The 20,684-nt window shown below is 39.6% G+C and overlaps 1 protein-coding gene and 1 long non-coding RNA gene across 2 annotated transcripts; both read right to left on the bottom strand.

The window, feature by feature from the left end:
- Window positions 1–2,930: 2,930 nt before the first annotated feature.
- Window positions 2,931–9,095, bottom strand: LOC119911698. Its single transcript, XR_005445981.1, has 3 exons — window positions 8,340–9,095; window positions 3,826–3,993; window positions 2,931–3,207 (listed from the first exon to the last, which is right to left on the bottom strand). It is a non-coding gene; the product is annotated as an uncharacterized LOC119911698 (long non-coding RNA).
- Window positions 9,096–11,437: 2,342 nt separating this feature from the next.
- On the bottom strand, window positions 11,438–18,239 carry LOC119911991 (Fc receptor-like protein 5; the record flags this gene model as incomplete). Its single annotated transcript, XM_038730963.1, has 4 exons — window positions 18,138–18,239; window positions 12,595–12,709; window positions 11,743–12,006; window positions 11,438–11,664 (listed from the first exon to the last, which is right to left on the bottom strand). Coding segments are annotated over exons 1-4 (708 nt in total), but the record flags the coding sequence as incomplete, so codon positions are not given.
- Window positions 18,240–20,684: the final 2,445 nt, after the last annotated feature.

Here is a 20,684-nt window from a genome sequence, read left to right as displayed (position 1 = left end):
TTATCTGAAACAGGGAACTAGACAACAAAATAAGTTCACACATTTCAGCACAAAAATAGACAAACACAACACCATCAGCTTAAACAGATCACACTATAGTGAGAAACGACACCAGCGTCAGACCTCAGCTCACTGGAATCAACAGGAGAAGTTGCTGCTGTGGTTTAGATGCAGAGCACAACCAAGTGTCTTTGGTCTGCTGGTCCATCTTCTCTTTAATTTAAAATAATTTAAGCACTTAATAAACCTATAATTTACATTTAAACAAGCCGATCAATAATGTTTGAGTGAGACCCAACAGTAAAACTGTTAATCAATTGTATGTGAGATCTGTAAATCTGCACATTTATAATTCGTGTGTCATCATTCAAGTGTTTTTAAAGAAAGCAGTAAACTGGACGACCACAGAGCTGTTAGCTTCTGTCAGCAGATTCATCGCAGGGCACAAAACCAACATTATCATTAACCTAAACAGAGAACGCAACGCAGTCTGAAACCTTTATGGGCTAAAAAACATTGATTTTACATTTGATTTTTTTTTGATGAACATTTATATCATCTCCTCATTTCAGAAAAATGTCCTCACAAGGTCTAAAATTCAACTTGGTCCTCACACATAAGAATAAGAACGCACACTCACTGTCCCTGAAAACCAGAATCAATAAAACATTGTTACCTTTGCTGCGTCTGATTGGCTGATGTAGGTCTGTGATGTCATCATCCCCAGCTTCTTCTTCAGCGGCTGAATGAACCAAAATGAGCAGAAATTTAAATCAATGAAGATCATGTGATTCGATCAAAAGCTCCACAGCTCACTAAATGGACCCTGTGGTGAGATTGTTTTATTAACAGCAGCAATGTGATTTATGAGAATCCTGATGGACGTCTGACTTAAAGAAACAGTTTGTAACTTGTTATTATTTGTACGTCCAGAAGTGTTAATAGAAATGTGTCAACAGTAAAATGTGACTAAATGTGAACTGCATCACATGGAGTCTGTAACTAACCTTTAGGTTTCATATGGAGGCATCGTCTCACCAGTAGAACCAGAAGAACCAGAAGAACCAGAACAGAGAAAGATAGAGCGGCCAACCACAATACAGAGGGAGAAGTAGAGGAGGAACCAGGAGGAGAGGAGGTTGGAGGAGGACTTGTAGTGGTGGGTTTCACTAAATTGAACAATTAATTATAATTAAAGATATAATTAAAAAAATAAATGGATAATTTATTGAACAGCATGCTAAAAGAAAGACACAGCAGTAATTCATAATGTCAGTCTGGTTTAGAGTTAAAAAGATCATATCAAACGGTGGGTTGAACTCTGACAGATTTCACTCTTGTTTCTTTGCAGATTGCAAAGTTAGAAATGTTGTCACATCATGAATCATCTCTGCTGTCCTGAAACCTGCTGAACTCAATGTAGAAAACAAAACAAGGTCAGTTTGAGAATTATCTTTGAGCTCCTCACCTGTGACAGAGATCCAGCTGGATGGAGACTCTCCACGACCTCTGATGTTACACTTGTAGAGGCCTTCATCAGACTTGTTAACATGGTGGATGGTCATGTGACCTGTAGGCTCAGTCCTGATGAGGGAGCCATCTTTATAGAAACCAGCTGGGAGGTTGGAGGGAGGGGTCTTGTTTTACAGTGCAGAGTGACATCATGTCCCTCCATCACAGGGAGGACAGGACTCTGCAGGATCACTGGTCCACCTCAACACAGAGACAAACTACAGCATTTCATCATTTACACACAGCTTCATCAACACTAACTCCACAGTCTGATCTTACCAGTGACAGTGATGCTGATGGTGTTACTGGTTGCTCCCTCTCTGGACTCACACCAGTAAACTCCACTGTCCCATGGGTGATGTAGCTGATGTTACAGGAAGAACCAGCTGATCTTCCCCAGCCAGCTCCACACTGAGTCCTGTCGTTTGGTTGTGTTCCTCCTCAGCGTCCATCCAGCAGAGCTGTCGTCCTCCTCACAGCTCAGAGAGACAGACTCTCCTTCAAACAGCTGAGAGCTGCTGGGACTCACAGTCAGAGAGGCTGGAGGGGATACGTTACATTTTTAGCTAAATGACCAGATGTCTCACAGTGAAAGCTTGACACTTGTTTGGGAACGACAGGAAATGCTAAACTAATCAGCACAATGTGGTTACTAACACACTGGGCAACAGTACTTTCCCCCCATGGCTCGGACATCAACAGCACAGTTGGTTTGAAGTAATTAGCTGGGGGAAACAGACCAGTCTTTTTTATTATTATTTCCAACCAGCCCAAAGAAGTTAGTTATTCAAGCATTTGTTAATCATCAAAAACAATAAAGGAAATATCATCAATTTATCATTTATTTCATTTATATTGCAGGACAGAATTCAGGGAGGAATTTATAATGATTGATTGATGAATAAAAGTTTGCAACTGCATTATGAAGAAAGATTCACAAAACATTTTTCTGTGACATTTTATTTTGTTAAACTGATTCATGCATGCCGTGTATTTTTTATATTTATTTAAGGTGCCCTTCCAGTCAAGAAAATGGGATGCAGCCATGTAGGCAGCCCTACATGCTGGAAAATGAGTTGACTCTAAAAGCGTGTTTTTATCACAGAGGTGTAATAGTTAGTAGTCTTTAATCTTTTTGATTATAAATGTATCACTGCTTTCTGTGCACTGGTGCTCCAACACATGAAGCTTTTTTGGCCCTCAGCACCTGACTTCCCACAGTTATGTCTCACACAGTTTTGGTGGTTAAGTTTTGATTTTTTTCACTTTTGAAAATTTTTACGCATAATGAAAGTTGGATTCTTGGATTTTTACTTTAACATACATGAAGTGACAAAATTCATCCTTCAAAATTTACACTATGAACCAATTACAGTTTCAAGACTTTTGTGCATTTGAATTATGGATTGTGGATCAAATCTGATTGAACTTGTATCCTGGTCAACTTGTCCTTGTTTTTAGAGACTTTCTTTCTTTTTGGTAGCTTCAAGTCTGTTTTTGTGTAGTGGTTGTAAATAATCTTGGTCATTTGTTTAGTTAGTATTAAAACATTCTCTCTTTTTGTGTTTGTGTCCAAACACTTTACAGAACACACATTTTGTATTAGTTTTAACCAGAAAGCGTTATGCGAACAGCTTTTGACTGTCAGAGTTCACTCACCTCCGCTGGTCCTGCAGCTCAGCAGAGAGATCAGCACTGAAGAGAAACCAGAGATTTAACATAAAACCAGACCAGACAGAGAACTGGGAAACTTTGAGTTTTACTGCTCCAAAAATACAGCAATATCTTCCCTAAACCCTTAATTAATGTACGGGTGTTTGTGGATATTAAATGTCTCAATAGTATTATACATAAGAACTTTTCTGAAACACTTTAGTGAAACAAAAATTTAAATAATCATGAATTCTACTTAATTAATAAAGTAACTATTAAAGACGTCTGTTTCAGATTGAATAAAGGAAGAAAAACACATTAAATATATCGCAGACTCTGTGATGTCCACTTTGGTGATGCTCTGTTCTGCTTTAGCTCTTTGAGACGTAGCACGTCATTTCATTTCAGTAGCCTCATAATGGTTGCTGCACCTGCTGCGGTGTCCATAGACTTTTTATTTATTGTCAATTTTTTTCCTCTTTTCAGGTAAATTCTAAAATGATGCAAAAACTATTCAAATTGCTGAACAATGAATAACTGTTTGATCACCACATTAGTGAGTTTCTAGTTTTTGCTACTTTCCCCTGTGGTGATCAATCAATTCTAACGGGTGAATAATAACAGTTTACAGTTATTTCAGTTTTGGCAGATTGTACTTACAGAGCAGAAAAGATGTCTGTTCCATTGCACCACCACTCAGTCCGTCCAGTTAAACTCTCTTCCTTCCTCTTTGAAGGGGAGGGTAGTGACGGTTTCTCTCCTTCATTTATAAAATTGGTCATGTGGTTTGTCTTCTTCACACTAGAGCTTATCAGGAGACACGGGGCCCTACACAGAGAGTTTAATCACATGCAGGAAGTGACAGCGCTGCAGGCTTAACATGAAGGTGGGCTGATCTGAGATCACTAAGAGACAGATTCATTAGAGAGAAGGATGTAAAGTTCCTCAATGGAGATTATCTGTAAATATCTGTGTTATGAAGATTTCTCATTTTAAAATGGACAAAAACATTTTGTAGAAGTTTAGATCAAACTTCTGTTCTTGGAGTTGCAGAGTCTTTGAACAAGTGATCAAAACTGTGGTTCATATCTGAAGTTTAATGGTCACTGAGAGTCCTGTTTTTTGTTTTAACCAGTTTTAAATTGAAGTGATAAAGATCCAGAACAGTGAAACTGTTTTTTTATTAAATGCTTGAATCAGTCCAAAGGCCCTTTTCTCATATCGGGGGTCCCATCTCTAAAGATGAACATGCTGGACGTTACTGGATTTTAAGAATAGGGACGTTCACTCTGTCATCCTGCTGGCTGCAGAGTAACTCTGCTGACATCTGGTGTTTTAAAAGAAACTCACACAGTTTGTGAATCAACATGACTTCCTGGAAATAGGCATTATTTACTCAGTCACATGTTACATTTTTGTAACTGGTGTATTGTATATTCTTTGAATGTGTTATTTAATGTGTTTTCAGTTGAAGGGTAGGGAATTTTGTTCAGGCATGAAAAAATGCAAAGTAAATTACCGTGTCATTCTTACATATTCTTATTTTCTAAACATGAGAAGCTGGGTGGTGATGGCGCAGTGGATAAGACACATGCCTCTGGTGTGAGAGATCTTGGTTAAGTTCCCCACTGTGACATGTCCACCAATGTGTCCTTGAGCAAGACACTTAGCCCCTAGTTGGAGCACCCTAAATTTCGTTGTACCTTCACAGTGCAATGACAATAAAGACTATTCTATTCTATTCCTAGTTGCTCCACAGGCGTGCGACCTCTGACATCCTTAGTAGTTTTAAGTCGCTTTGGATAAAAGTAAAATGAATAAATGAGAAGCTTCACACTGACTAAAGCAGTGCTCAGATATACACTGCTCAAAAAAATAAAGGGAACACTTAAACAACACAATGTAACTCCAAGTCAGTCACACTCCTGTGAAATTAGGAAGCAACACTGATTGACAATCAATTTCACATGCTGTTGTCCAAATGGAAAAGACAACAGGTGGAAATTATAGGCAATTAGCAAGACACCCCCAATAAAGGAGTGGTTCTGCAGGTGGTGACCACAGACCACTTCTCAGTTCCTGTGCTTCCTGGCTGATGTTTTGGTCACTTTTGAATGTCTCGCTCCATCCACAGACTGTCCAGGAGTTGGCGGATGGTTTAGTCCAGGTCTGGGAGGAAATCCCTCAGGAGACCATCCGCCACCTCATCAGGATCATGCCCAGGCGTTGTAGGGAGGTCATACGTGGAGGCCACACACACTACTGAGCCTCATTTTGACTTGTTTCAAGGACATTACATCAAAGTTGGATTGGCCTGTAGGGTTTTCCACTTTGATTTTGAGTGTGACTCCAAATCCAGACCTCATGGGTTGATAAATTTGATTTTCATTGATAATTTTTGTGTGATTTTGTTGTCAGCACATTCAACTATGTAAAGAAAGGAGTATTTAATGAGATTATTTCATTCATTCAGATCTAGGATGTGTTATTCTAGTGTTCTCTTTATTTTTTTGAGCAGTGTGTTTGATCAGGGAACATACCAGTAAAGCTACTGGCACTCTGCTCAGTGCCCAACTAACACCAACATTGTTGGCAGTAGCTGCTTTCAGTCTTCAGAAAGTTCAGAAAAACAACTGTCAGTTCCACACTGACCAGACAGAAACTGACCAGAAAGGGTTTTTTTGCCTTTTATTTTATTATTATACTCACAAGGTCGAGGCTGCAATCCCTTTTTGTCGAATGGAAACCTACTTGTTACTGGGTGTATCGGCCTTTTAAAGGTATTCAATAGGTTAAAAGGACTGGGTGAGCTATGATCAGCCATAACTCAAATATAATGCTAATAAAGAAATCAAGTCTTTTGGTAAGTGCAAAACTGAATTGGCTATATGGACTGTACTGGCCATTTAAATGTTGGTGGTAATAAGGACTGATTGAGCTATACTCTATATACTATACTATACTTGGCAAGTGCAATACTACAAACAACATATTTTAACTGGTAAAAGGTGGGTTGGTTGGCAAAGAGCAAGCAAGATAATTGCAAGAGAGACACTTCCTTTATTTTATTTATAGCCTAACCAGCTGTGAATCATGTTAATTAAAGACTACAGTCTGTTTTCCAAATATAAACAAGGATATTAAACATATAGGCCTGCCAAACACAAATTTCATCTGCAACAACAGACTAATTTTATTGCTTATAATAACATTTTGTCAGGCCTGATGAACTGCAAACAATTTAACTGGGATTATTCTGTTAGAGGAAACATTAAGGTTTCACAAAGACATACCTTTGCTACCACGGAAATAAAGGTGACGCTTATTTGCACATATTATTGGCCTGCTACCAACTGAAAATGACTGACGGAGCACACTGATCCAACGGTCGGTGTTGGTTGAAGTCGGTCGCCGTTTGTCGGGGCAGTGTGCAAGCAGCTTTAGAATAAAAAGTAAAAGTACCTCATTGCTGTGAAAGGCTTCTTTCAGCATTTGATGTTGAGTTTGAAGTCCAGTGATGTCTGATGTGTTTCACTTTATCTCATCATGAATGTGAATTCGGTGGAGTAAAGTAAGCCTATGAAGTCCCTCATAAGTGTTAAAGTATCCATGTATTATGTTGTTTGTTGTCTGTTTATCAAAACTAGATACCATGTTAGGCAGAGGTGGAAGCAACCATTTAAATTTACTCTTATTCCTGTAACAAAGTCTGAGTCAGTTACTTTTCAAATAAGTTTAAATTAACAGTAATCAGTAATTTTACTTTAACTACCTTTTTTATTTTAGTAGAAGTATTGTACTTCCAGAGTAAAAACAAAAGTTAGATGAAAAAGTCCTGATAAACCAGTTCAGAAAAAGTGACATTGACGAGCTACTTTCTGCTCACGGCTGCATGATCTTCTCCCTCGTCTGCCAACAGAGAGAGAACGGGAACAGGTGAGCGTCACATTGCACCCAGAGAACCTGATACAGAGAGGGCAGAGGCGAGAAAAAAGTCCCGTACCACTTCAAGCTGCTCTGAACAGTTTCATAGTATGAACCTAGACTGTTATGTGAGACCGTTTGGATGTGTAGAAGAACACAGAACATGAATTAACATCTGATCAAGTTAGCAAGTTATGCTGCTACATGCGTAAATATGCACAGGGAGACACTTTCACCCTGTTTCACCCAGCCGCTATTCAGTGTTCATTTTTATGATCCTGCCTGCCCATCAACACATCCCATTCAACAATAACAACATCAGTTGACCTAATTAGAAATGTCCCGATTCGATATTAATGAACAAAAGACCACCATAGAGTCCTGCTCCCGCCATGGGGTTGGATAGTCCAGCTGCATGCCACTCCTCTTTTCAACATCATGTCTGGCGAAAAGACTTCCGCAAAGAATGCATCGCTGTATCCTCGCTTATAGCTCCTCCAGCACACCTCCTCACTCCTCATTTTTCTACATTTTAAGCATTGAGCTGTTGATCAATTTGTGGGTCACAGGCAGGAGGATGGAGGAGACGAGGAGGCACAAAATGGGAGAAAGGTGACTTCTAAATTTACCTTTACATATAGTGAGTTGAGCACAGCCTTTCTGCTGTTTTTTGTCTGTTCCTTTACAGGAACAAGTGTTAATTTAGCTCAAAATGTTTTTGAGAACTTTCTGTGTAATAGTTCACAGAATGTCATTTAGGCTGTGAGAAGAAAAACAACAAAGTCACTGATGGATGTAACTCACTATCCAGAGGAGAATTTCACAAAACAACTGCGTTAGCGTTTTTCTTTGTGTGTTTGCCGCCCGGATGAAGTGACTGAGGGGCAGTAAAAAAATGGCAAGGGGGTCAAATCTTTTTATATATTAAAATAGTAGGTTATCATCCTGATGTGCCAATTTATATAGTCGTACGTCACCACCCCGTTTTAACAACTAAGCAACTTTTACAACTTTGAGCACAAAATTAAGCTATTTGTCAAAAAATATTTGGCAAACTATGTGGGTAATCAACATTGTAAGGAAATGACTCAGAAAAATATGATATATCATAGAAATGTCAAAATACACTGGAGGGGGGCTTTCAATATTAAGAAGGACACTGTTAGGCATTTTAAATACAAACAAGAATAACATAAACAGATTAAATGTTTACCGTTGTGTTTCTTACATCACCACCCGAGTCAACTTACACTGATGTCGTTCCACGTTTGTACAAAATAGCTCCTGGTATTGATAGAAAACACACGGGAGTTGCTGATCACAACAAAAATTATTTCTGTCTGTAACGTCATCTTTTAAAATGAAGTTTATCTAAAAAGTGTTTCATTCGTCCGGGCTCTCCCCTATAGTCGCCGTTGCAATGCCAGTCCATGAATTTGGAGGGCGGAGCTTCTGAGGGAGTGAAGGGAGTTTGTTTGGCGGGTTCAAATATCAACAATCTTTCAGCTGAGCTCCTTTCTATCCCCTTAGATGTCTTAACAGTCTGGTAACGTGTTGTGAATTTATTTCATCACTAATGTCAGTGTATTGTCTGTGGAGATCAACATGCCATGATTCATAACCATTTTGGGAAAACTACTCCGTAAAGTGAATTTGCTGATTTATACAAAAAATGTCAACTTGCTAATAGAAATGTAAGCGGCCCTCCTGAGCCTTCACCTGACTGGTTTAGAGGTCCTCACGTTTAGTCCGTCTGAACTTCCTATTACCCACATCTCTTTGAAAGGAATAGTTCAATTGTTCAATGTTTTAGAAACACTCTGTAGTCAAGTCGTGGTTAGCTTAGCTTAGCATAACGACTGGAAGCAGGGGGAAACAGGTAGCCTGTCTCTGTCCAAAGAGCATCTGCACCTCTCGTCCTTTGTGGTCTGATGACTATTTGTCCATAACTGACGTCTCCTGCTCCTCTCACTGCTGAGTAGACTGCAGCTGAATTACACTCTGGAAAACAAAACACATACAAATTGCATTACTTCATGTTGGGGAGACCGGAGATGTTTGAGACACAGGTCAGTTGTAACACGTCAAATTTCTCCAATAAGGAATCACCTGATTCAATCTGCACATGCTCAGTTTAGTCCTTATTACACATGGGGAAAAGTGTCACCCTGTGGCAGCACATACAAGTTTAGAAAGAAAAATAATTTTAAGGTGAGAAAGATTTTTTTTGTTGTTATTTTTGTTACAGCATTGGCTGCTTTGTTCCTAAATCATGTTTACTGTGTGTCTGTGTAGATATCTTTCTTGCAAGTTGTTAGTGCTAATGTTTTAGCCATACGTAAAATGTTTAGTTGTATTTATCTGTTTTATTTGAAATTCAGTTTGTGTGTGACACAGTAAGGCTTAATTATTATAATTACTTATAATTATAATGTATTAATTATTATGTTCAGATGTTAGTTTAAGACCTGAAGGCTTCTCTGTGAGCCAATGAGGCCTCCAGAAGAGCCACAAGTCTGTCACCAAGATAAACACAAACACTGGTGCACAAGTTGTTAACTTTTATTATAATGTTCATTACTATGTCACTATTATTACTGACAGTAACTACGATACTTGGATCACCTACACACACACACACACACAACACACACACACACACACACACACAAACTAGTTGTTTTTAAATAAGGGTTAAAACTACAGCTGTTACAAGTGCTGTTAGTATAATGTTTTATACTAGTACTACTAGTACTGCAACACGTGTAATAATACTACTGCTGTAGAATGATTTCATTACTTTTCATGTAGAATTATAATAAGTTGTTTTATAGACTCTGTAAAAGGCAGCAGGTTTGATAGTTTTCTTCTTCTTATTACTGTGAAAGGTGAAAGAGCAAATATAACTGGAGGGTATTTATCTGAAACAGGGATCTAGATGACCACAAAATAAGTTCACACATTTCAGCACAAAAATAGACAAACACATCCCCATCAGCTAAAGCAGATCAAACTATAGTGAGAAACCACACCAGCGTCAGACCTCAGTTCACTGGAGGAACAGGAGGAAGTTGCTGCTGTGGTTTAGATGCAGGTGCACAACCAAGTGTCTTTGGTCTGCTGAGTGCATCTTTTACTTTACTTTATTCACTTAAGCACTTAATTTACCTTTTATTTACAATAAAACAAACAGATCAACTATGTTTAAGACCCAACAGTAGAACTGTCTCTACATGTTGATGTATTGGGTGTGAGCAGAATGTACAGAGATCTGTAAATCCGTACATTTATAATTTATATGTCATCCTTCAAGTGTTAAAAGAAAACAGTAAACTGGACGACCACAGAGCACAAAACCAACACTGTCATTAACCTAAAGAGACCACAATGAGTCTGAAAACTTTATGATTTTAAATTTGATTTATTTTGATGAACATTTATATCATCTCCTCATTTCAGAAAAATGTCCTCACAAGGTCTAAAATTCAACTTGGTCCTCACACATAAGAACAAGAACGCACACTCACTGTCCCTGAAAACCAGAGTTAATAAAACATTGTTACCTCTGCTGCGTCTGATTGGCTGCTGTAGGTCTGTGATGTCATCTGTGATGTCATCATCCCCAGCTTCTTCTTCAGCAGCTGAATGAACCAAAATGAGCAGAAATTTAAATCAAGGAAGGTCATGTGATTTGATCAAAAGCTCCACAGCTCACTAAATGGACCCTGTGGTGAGATTGTTTTATTAACAGTAGCAATGTGATTTATGAGAATCCTGATGGACGTCTGACTTAAAGAAACAGTTTGTAACTTGTTATTATTTGTACGTCCAGAAGTGTTAATAGAAACATCTGTGTCTAACCTTTAGGTTTCCTGTGGAGGCATCGTCTCACCAGTAGAACCAGTAGAACCAGAAGAACCAGAACACAGAAAGATAGAACAGCAGACCAGAACACAGAGAGATGAGGAGAGGAGGAACCAGGAGGAGAGGTGGTGGAAGAAGGACTCTTAGTGGTGGGTTTCTCTAAAATGAACAATAAATTATAATTAAAGGCACAGAAAAAAAAATAAATTGATAAATTATTCAACAGCGTGCTAACAGAAAGACACAAAGAAGTGAATTCATAATGTCTGTCTGGTTTAAGTAGAGTATCATCATGTATCAAATGGCGGGTTAAACTCAGAAACAGATTTCACTCTTTTTTCTTTGCAGATTGCAAAGTTAGAAATGTTGTCACATCATGAATCATCTCTGCTGTCCTGAAACCTGCTGAACTCAATGTAGAAAACAAAACAAGGTCAGTTTGAGAATTATCTTTGAGCTCCTCACCTGTGACAGAGATCCAGCTGGATGGAGACTCTCCACGACCGCTGATGTTACACTTGTAGAGGCCTTCATCAGACTTGTTAACATGGTGGATGGTCATGTGACCTGTAGGCTCAGTCCTGATGAGGGAGCCATCTTTATAGAAACCAGCTGGGAGGTTGGAGGGAGGGGTCTTTGTTTTACAGTGCAGAGTGACATCATGTCCCTCCATCACAGGGAGGACAGGACTCTGCAGGATCACTGGTCCATCTCAAAACAGAGACAAACTACAGCATTTCATCATTTACACACAGCTTCATCAACACTAACTCCACAGTCTGATCTTACCAGTGACAGTGATGCTGATGGTGTTACTGGTTGCTCCCTCTCTGGACTCACACCAGTAAACTCCACTGTCCCATGCAGCGATGTAGCTGATGTTACAGGAAAAACCAGCTGATCTTCCCCAGCCAGCTCCACACTGAGTCCTGGTTCCTCTGGTCGTGTTCCTCCTCAGCGTCCATCCAACAGAGCTGTCGTCCTCCTCACAGCTCAGAGAGACAAACTTCCAGAAGAAAAACTGGGAGCTGCTGGGACTCACAGTCAGAGAGGCTGGAGAGGACATTTTTAGCTAAATTAACAGTCACTCAGTAAAAGCTTGACACCATGTTGGGTACTGCTCAACTGACCAGCACCATAGTTTTGACATCAGTGCTACAGTTGGATTGAAGTAATTAGCTCAGGGGAACGGACAAGTATTTATTTTTATCTACTTCCAACCAGGTTAGCTTTGTAAGCATTTGTTAATCATTAAAAAACAATTATGGGAAAATAATGGAAATGCCATTTATTTATCATTATTTCATAATGCAGTAAAACTATAAAACAGAATATACTGCAGTAAGGCTCTGAGGCATTCTTTGTTGCTTTCAGATATGTTTCTCCAGTAGATCAACTTCACTCTTCTAATATCGTCCCTGCTGAGTCAGCACACATGCAGGCATGATTTAGTCTTCCTTTGTTGGGGAAAGTAACCTCTTTAAATATGACTGTGGAACATTTTCACCTTACTGATAAAATAATTAATTTAATTTGGTTTTAAAGTTATAAACTCCTGGACTTTAACAGCTTTCTACACATCTCTCACACATATCTGAGTGCATGTTAAGAATAACAGCTGTGACAGAAGAAGTTTTCCACCTTGGTTTGTTGTGCAGCTCAGCAGTGAGGTCAGAACTAAAGAGAAATCACACTCAGGTTGGTTTGAGGTTTTACATGAAACAAGACATCTGGACTTTCTACAACACAGAACAACCTGCTTATAGTGCACAGAAAAACAGCCAACAGTTATGGAAATAACACATTAAGTGTTTTTAGATCAATTTCCACAAACAGAACAGTTGTGAGTAAATGCTGAGGAGCTGTTCAAGTGCAGGAATGACATGCAGGAACCAAAGGGTTAAACAAACACTACAAAGGCTCTGCAGCTACTTTGATTGCAAAGTGTTTCAAACTTGCTGTTTGTTTGGTATTCAGTCAAGGCAAACATGACAAACAGTCACCACTTTAAGGTTTGAAAATAAGAGTCACAAAGGTGCTGCCTAAAGATACATCAAATTTAATAAACTGAATATTTAACTGATGGACTAAAGTCATGTGAAGGACAGGTTGGACATTTTATGTCATTTACTGTACAATAATATGAGGTAGAAATAATATATTCTTTATCAACCAGTCAACAGACAGAGTTATAACCATAGTTTGCAGGGAGAACCTGCACAGACCCCAGCGCTAGTTTCAAACTGAGCTTGCATGATGTAGCTGGTAGTGAACAGCACTGGGTTTCACCAGCTGTGTGAGTTCTCTCCCAAGGGCCCGTGTCCACCAAAGTGTTTTTTGCCAGCTGAAAATGTCCAGTAGGGAGCGCTAGCGGGCGTTTTTGATGCGTTTTTTCTGACTGCTTTGGTTGCTATGAGACATTTGTTGCAAGTAGTTCTACCTAACTTTACTGGATGTAAAAATATCAACACAGAGTAGAGTACTTGCTCTGTATGGAGTGGCTGAAGCAGGTAGAGAGAGAGGACGGATGTGCATTCATGAGATGTTTTGAGCGAGGTAACATCTCGGCGAGTACCACCGTTTGGTCCAAGAGCTGAGGTTGGATGAAGTCCGGTTCCAGGATAGTAACCATTACAACTGAACTGACAATGGCAGCCAATGGTTTCTGTCACTCTTGTCCTTTGGAAGGACACAGAGACAAATCTATAACTCTGAGGGACTTAAAAAGCCCATGTGAGGAGCTTACCTACATACAAACATACAAAAGTCCAATAAATAATCATGTCCACATTACGACTTCTCCATCTAATGCCTAGCCTTAGTTCCTCAAGTTAGGAGCCCTCACTGCTCTGGGGACAAAGGAGTTCTTAAAGATGTTTTTGTTTGCTGATATGACCCTATATCTCCTCCCTGACAATTCAAACTCATCATGTAAAGGATGACAGGAGTCATTGATAATGGCAACAGCTTTCTTTCCTAAACGTTCTTCATAAATGCTGGTCAGGTTTTCTAATAATCTTTGAGGCCGTGTTAACAATCCTCTGCAATTTGTTCTTTCTCTGCATGTTCAGAGTACTTTCCACTAAGCTTTTGTACACTGTCTCAAGGACATTTTTGCTCATTCCGAAGTTGTTCAGTTTGCGCAGGAGGACAAAAGGTAAAGAGAAAAATCTAAGAAGATTTTCCGAGCCTGCTACACTGTGGAGTCACCCACTCTAGCTCACGCAATACACACCCATTATAAACTCAGAAAAGAGTTCAAAAAAGCATAAAACTTCGACAGCAACCGTGAACAAACCATAAAACATATCAAAAAGCTGAATACATCATTAATAGATTCACTTCTTGTGACCAATTTACAGTTTAAATCAAGTCTGTAGCTGAAAGTATGCTGAACTGGTGAGCTTTCAAAGTGGAGTAGGTATGAGGAGGATTTTGACAGTCTCTCCATTCACTTAGAAGGGGAAAGTTTTCCTGGAAAACCTGAAATATTTTGGAAAGTATTCAAGGTGTCAATGACAAAAGTAATAGCACCCCATTCCTCACTGAGCCGGACAACTTGGAGTTTGAACGGAGTTTCTATGTCAAAAGCTGGGGGACTAGTTAGCGGCCAAAAAACGTGACAGAACAATAATAATAAAGGTTAACAACAACAGTGTGTTATTCACAATTACAGCATAGTTTAGGTGCAATTAACTTATTTGTAATTTTAATCTTATTTGATGCAAAGTACGACTTATTACATATCAGCTTATTATGTATTGCATCACAATTTTCATTTTCATTGAAAAACTATTAAATTATGATGATGTGACATTTGTTGGGGTCTGAACCAGGCAAACATGTTTTCTTCTGGAGAGCAAGATATGTAAGCTGGGTGTCTCTGAAGCACTACAGTACTTCATTATACAGTAATGTTGTTTTGTTGCACATTTTACTCTCATCAAAAAATGACACCTTCTGCAATTTGCATTTGACCATTTTGGGATTTCCATAATTTTTTGAATAATTGTGCTTCCCTAGTAAACATCTTTTTGTTTAATACATTACATATTGTAAGAATAACTACACATGGTTAACAATTATAATTGAACACCTGCTGTAATTCATGTTTTATTGTTCTTTGCTGCCATATTACAAAATAATGATCATTGAAATTCCCGTTCTCTTGTTGTAAATGTATTCAATCTGTAGACGGTTTTTGCATCTTTGTATTAAAGTTGTTTGCTCACTGCAACACTCAAAAAACACGTTTCAGACAACGTGGAGACAAACATTCACACATTAAGTAGATTTTAACTTACCCAGCAGCCACGGTAAAGATGATTTCTCCATTTTAGATCTTGGTCATCTGAGATCAACACATTAAGGTTCACCGCTCACACCAAGTAAAACCCTCCTCCTTCCTCTTCCTCTATCACTGGTAGTGTTGAGGTTTTCTCTCAAGCAATTAGCAGGAAATAGGCTTTATTTTTATTCTCAACGAGTTTCAAAGTGAACAATTTAACAGACCAAGTTGCACAACTAACATCAGAATCTCAGTAACAGCCACATCACATTAAAGTTGGTTCACCTGGACAGGTAACTGATCTATTGCTGACACAGGGCTGAAACACACTGAGAGACAAATCAAACATTTGAGCAATTTAGAGTCTAATAAACCTGTATGTCTTTGCACAGACACAAGGGCTGACACAACAGCAAGGCTGGACTTGAGTTAACTGTTCTTTCTTGTCTTGAGCAAAATTAAAAGTGGCAAGCAACGAAACAAGCTGTGTTTTATCTCCTGTTTGGTACAATCTTCCTGGACCTCATGGAGCTTCTTAAATAATACTGCACATTATAAGTATTGAGAGCATCTAGTGAAAGTGTCCATCCAATAAAACCTAATGACAGATGGTACAAGAGCGATGTGATCCAAAACTTCTAATAGAATGACAGCATTTGGTTTAGTTTAACCCTGCTATTTTGTTATGGGCAAATTAAATATATAAATCAATAAGGTATATTTCATCTGATTGACCAAATGCTTCGTGTGTTCCTCCACACTGAGCATTTGAATATGTAAAACAAGTGATGACCACTTTCATTGACTTTTAATGGTTTGATTTAAACTTCACCTATCTGTGACATTCCCTGTCAAAATTACCGGCCTCAGGAAATGAATGTGCGAAACTATATTATATTCCACCAGCAGATAGAAAACTTCCCCATACAACCCTTTCAGGGTTTGGTGAGCGCAAAAGCAGGAGAGAGCCCAAATGCACAACACTACAGAGCAGACATACAGCTCAGGGGACTTTAATCCAACACACCAGGCACGAATAAAACTCATGCGTGGTGGAAACAGGCAAAAATCCAAAAAGCAGAACTGGTAGCGCAGAAACAGGCATCAATCAACTATAACCGGACAGGGACTAAACAGAAACACCAAACATTTATACACATTGGCTATCGAGCAGGGCGGGAGCAACACAGGTGAGAGGGATCAGGGCTAACGAGGTAGGCGGGCAGATTACTGGGGGACAGACAGAACACATGTTACAAAATACCAGACAAGAATCTAACCCCAGACAATTACAGAAACCCATATCAACAGACAAACACCGACCAACAATAACACAGGAATCACAACAGACAAAACGAGAACACAGAGGCAGGGAGTAGGAAACAACATAACGGGGCGAGGCAGGACTGAAACTAGGATTAGACAGAACACCAGACAGTTACAGAATAAGACAGGAACTAAGGCAAGCACAGATCAAAACCAAAGACAGGCAACCGTGAAAAACCAACGGTGGGCAGACTGAACACAAGACACAACAGACCTTAATCACAGATACAGAACTGACAAATAAATAAACTCACAGAGAAACTTAGGACACCACACACATCTATGTATGGGAGTAGTGTTCTATGTGTTTTAAAAGACATTTGCATTTAGAAATTGTCATGAATATTCTTTCTGAAAATCACATCAGTCAGTTTTGACCAGAAACCTGTGCCAGCCACCAAATGGGACGATTGGACAAATACATTTTCATATCAGAATCAAAAATACTTTATTGATCACTGAGGGGAAATTCTTTGTCACAACTGCACACTTGTCAAGGCATATGGAATAGAAATGGCAATAAAAGGTAGATAGACACTTAGAGGGGAGGAGTTTGATGGGCACAGGCAGGAATGACTTCCTGTGGCGCTCTGGGGTGCATTTTGGGGGAATGAGTATTGCCCTGAAAGTGCTCCTGTGTTTGAGCAGCATGTCATAGAGGGGGTGGGAGACATCTTCCGAGATGACATGTAGTTTGGACAGCATCCTCCTCAGTTACTGGGATTTTCACGCACAACCATTTCTAGGGTTTACAAAAAATGGTATGAAAAGGGAAAAACATCCAGTATGCGGCAGTCCTGTGGGCGAAAATGCCTTGTTGATGCTAGAGGTCAGAGGAGAATGGGCCGACCGATTTAAGCTGATAGAAGAGCAACTTTGACTGAAATAACCACTCGTTACAACCGAGGTATGCAGCAAAGCATTTGTGAAGCCACAACACGCACAACCTTGAGGCGGATGGGCTACAACAGCAGAAGACCCCACCGGGTACCACTCATCTCCACTACAAATAGGAAAAAGAGGCTACAATTTGCAAGAGCTCACCAAAATTGGACAGTTGAAGACTGGAAAAATGTTGCCTGGTCTGTACCGAAATTCTTTGTCACAACTGCACACTTGTCAAGGCATATGGAATAGAAATGGCAATAAAAGGTAGACAGACACTTAGAGGGGAGGAGTTATAAAGTTTGATGGCCACAGGCAGGAATGACTTCCTGTGGCGCTCTGGGGTGCATTTTGGGGGAATGAGTCTTGCCCTGAAAGTGCTCCTGTGTTTGAGCAGCATGTCATAGAGTGGGTGGGAGACATCTTCCAAGATGACATGTAGTTTGGACAGCATCCTCCTCTCTGACACCACCGACCGAGAGTCCAGCTCCACCTGCACAACGTCACTGGCCTTACGGACCAGTTTGTTGTGTCTGTTAGCGTCCGCTACCCTCAGCCTGCTGCCCCAGCATGCAACAGGAAACAGGATAGCACTGGCCACCACAGACTCATAAAACATTCCCAGCGTCGTCCTGCAGATGTTGAAGGACCTCAGCCTCCACAGAAAATAGGACCTGTCTGTCACCTCGAAACATCCCTGAAGTGTTTTTCTGGATCCCTCTCTCTTCCCTCGCCGTTTTGTCCTCCTCCAGATCTCGGTGGGGATATCTGTGGGCCTGTGCGCCATGCCGGTCAGCTTTGGCTGGTCCTGGGTGTAAACAAAGCGGCCATGAAGTTGCTGTGCAACAGTGCCATGGCTTATCAAAACTCTCCCAACTTCCATGATTAGAGAGAGTCTAGTTTAAATTACATATCGACCAAAAATCACACACGTGAGATATGAAGAAGAAAGTTAAAAGTTACAGTTACTGCAACAGGCTGCATGCACGTTGGCGCATGCACACTTAAGATGGTTTTCACCTGTCTAAACAATAATAATTTTGTAAGTGCAGAACTTGTAGTAATGACTAGAAATGAAGCTAGTTAAAATATGTCACACATCATTTTGATTTAACAATTAAATCAGACCGGACAATTTTTGCTCATACAATAAAGGACCAAACACGATAGGAGGGTTAATTAAATGGAAATATTCAAGGAACCATTTAATCTGTAGTTGAAGTAAGTGTTGTGATGTGCAAAGCCTGCAAGGATGAGATGGCATTTTAAACACTGAAAGTATACACTCACCTAAAGGATTATTAGGAACACCTGTTCAATTTCTCATTAATGCATCTAATCAACCAATCACATGGCAGTTGCTTCAATGCATTTAGGGTGTGGTTCTGGTCAAGACAATCTCCTGAACTCCAAACTGAATGTCAGAATGGGAAAGAAAGGTGATTTAAGCAATTTTGAGGTTGTTGGTGCCAGACGGGCCGGTCTGAGTATTTCACAATCTGCTCAGTTACTGGGATTTTCACGCACAACCATTTGTAGGGTTTACAAAGAATGGTGTGAAAAGGGAAAAACATCCAGTATGCAGCAGTCCTGTGGGCGAAAATGCCTTGTTGATGCTAGAGGTCAGAGGAGAATGGGCCGACTGATTTAAGCTGATAGAAGAGCAACTTTGACTGAAATAACCACTCGTTACAACCGAGGTATGCAGCAAAGCATTTGTGAAGCCACAACACGCACAACCTTGAGGCGGATGGGCTACAACAGCAGAAGACCCCACCGGGTACCACTCATCTCCACTACAAATAGGAAAAAGAGGCTACAATTTGCAAGAGCTCACCAAAATTGGACAGTTGAAGACTGTAAAAATGTTGCCTGGTCTGATGAGTCTCGATTTCTGTTGAGACATTCAGATGGTAGAGTCAGAATTTGGCGTAAACAGAATGAGAACATGGATCCATCATGCCTTGTTACCACTGTGCAGGCTGGTGGTGGTGGTGTAATGGTGTGGGGGATGTTTTCTTGGCACACTTTAGGCCCCTTAGTGCCAATTGGGCATCGTTTAAATGCCACGGCCTACCTGAGCGTTGTTTCTGACCACGTCCATCCCTTTATGGCCACCATGTACCCATCCTCTGATGGCTACTTCCAGCAGGATAATGCACCATGTCACAAAGCTCGAATCATTTCAAATTGGTTTCTTGAACATGACAATGAGTTCACTGTACTAAAATGGCCCCCACAGTCACCAGATCTCAACCCAATAGAGCATCTTTGGGATGTGGTGGAACGGGAGCTTCGTGCCCTGGATGTGCATCCCACAAATCTCCATCAACTGCAAGCTGCTATCCATCAATATGGGCCAACATTTCTAAAGAATGCTTTCAGCACCTTGTTGAATCAATGCCACGTAGAATTAAGGCAGTTCTGAAGGCGAAAGGGGGTCAAACACAGTATTAGTATGGTGTTCCTAATAATCCTTTAGGTGAGTGTATATTTCCACTGATTTAGAATAGTCATTTTGGCGCTATTGGAAAAAAACAACTGAATGCTGCTGTTGCGTAAAACAATCCAACTGCCATTTACCAATATGAACTTATGAAAAATGAAATGTACTGAAATTATCCAATCCAAGTTTACTGTATTTCCAAATAGTTTTTTTGACCTCAGAAAGCATCATATAGAATAGCATGACAAAAACAAGAACAACTAATTCCTCCTCTTTGTTCTTTGTCATTCAATATTGCAAATATTTGTTTGACAATATTACCTTGCTCTTAAATACAAAACCATTGCATCCAACATATATTTTAAATGGGGCTTTTCAAATAAAATAACACACTATAAAACTGGAACAAAAAGGCAACTGCGATATTCTAACCAGTACTATGTACTTGTGCATGTCGTGCCATTAAAACCGTAAAGCATTAAAACTATTTAGAGTTTAGTTTAGATATAGAATGTTTCTTTGTTTTATCTGTCATAAACATCAATAATAGAAAGACAAGATGCCTTAGTTAACAGAAAATGGGAAACATTACAGACAGGTGCCACATATTGACGTTTCTCTACAAAAGGTATCATCAAGACCCACATTACTATTTTAAGTGCATTAATTACTGTTGGCGCCACGTGTTTAGAATGAAAGGGTTACTGATATTCACATTGGCAAATTATCATTCCACAGTGATTATTTTTGCATTAACCCATATTAAAAAGAGAAATAATGTTTTAA

Source organism: Micropterus salmoides, unplaced genomic scaffold (genome assembly GCF_014851395.1).
Source record: "Micropterus salmoides isolate LMB-PRFRI ecotype aquatic unplaced genomic scaffold, ASM1485139v1 Ms_hic_scaffold_2, whole genome shotgun sequence".
Lineage (NCBI taxonomy): Eukaryota > Metazoa > Chordata > Actinopteri > Centrarchiformes > Centrarchidae > Micropterus > Micropterus salmoides.
The sequence above is the reverse complement of the archived record's forward strand: the minus strand, read 5'-3'. Positions and strand labels throughout refer to the sequence as shown.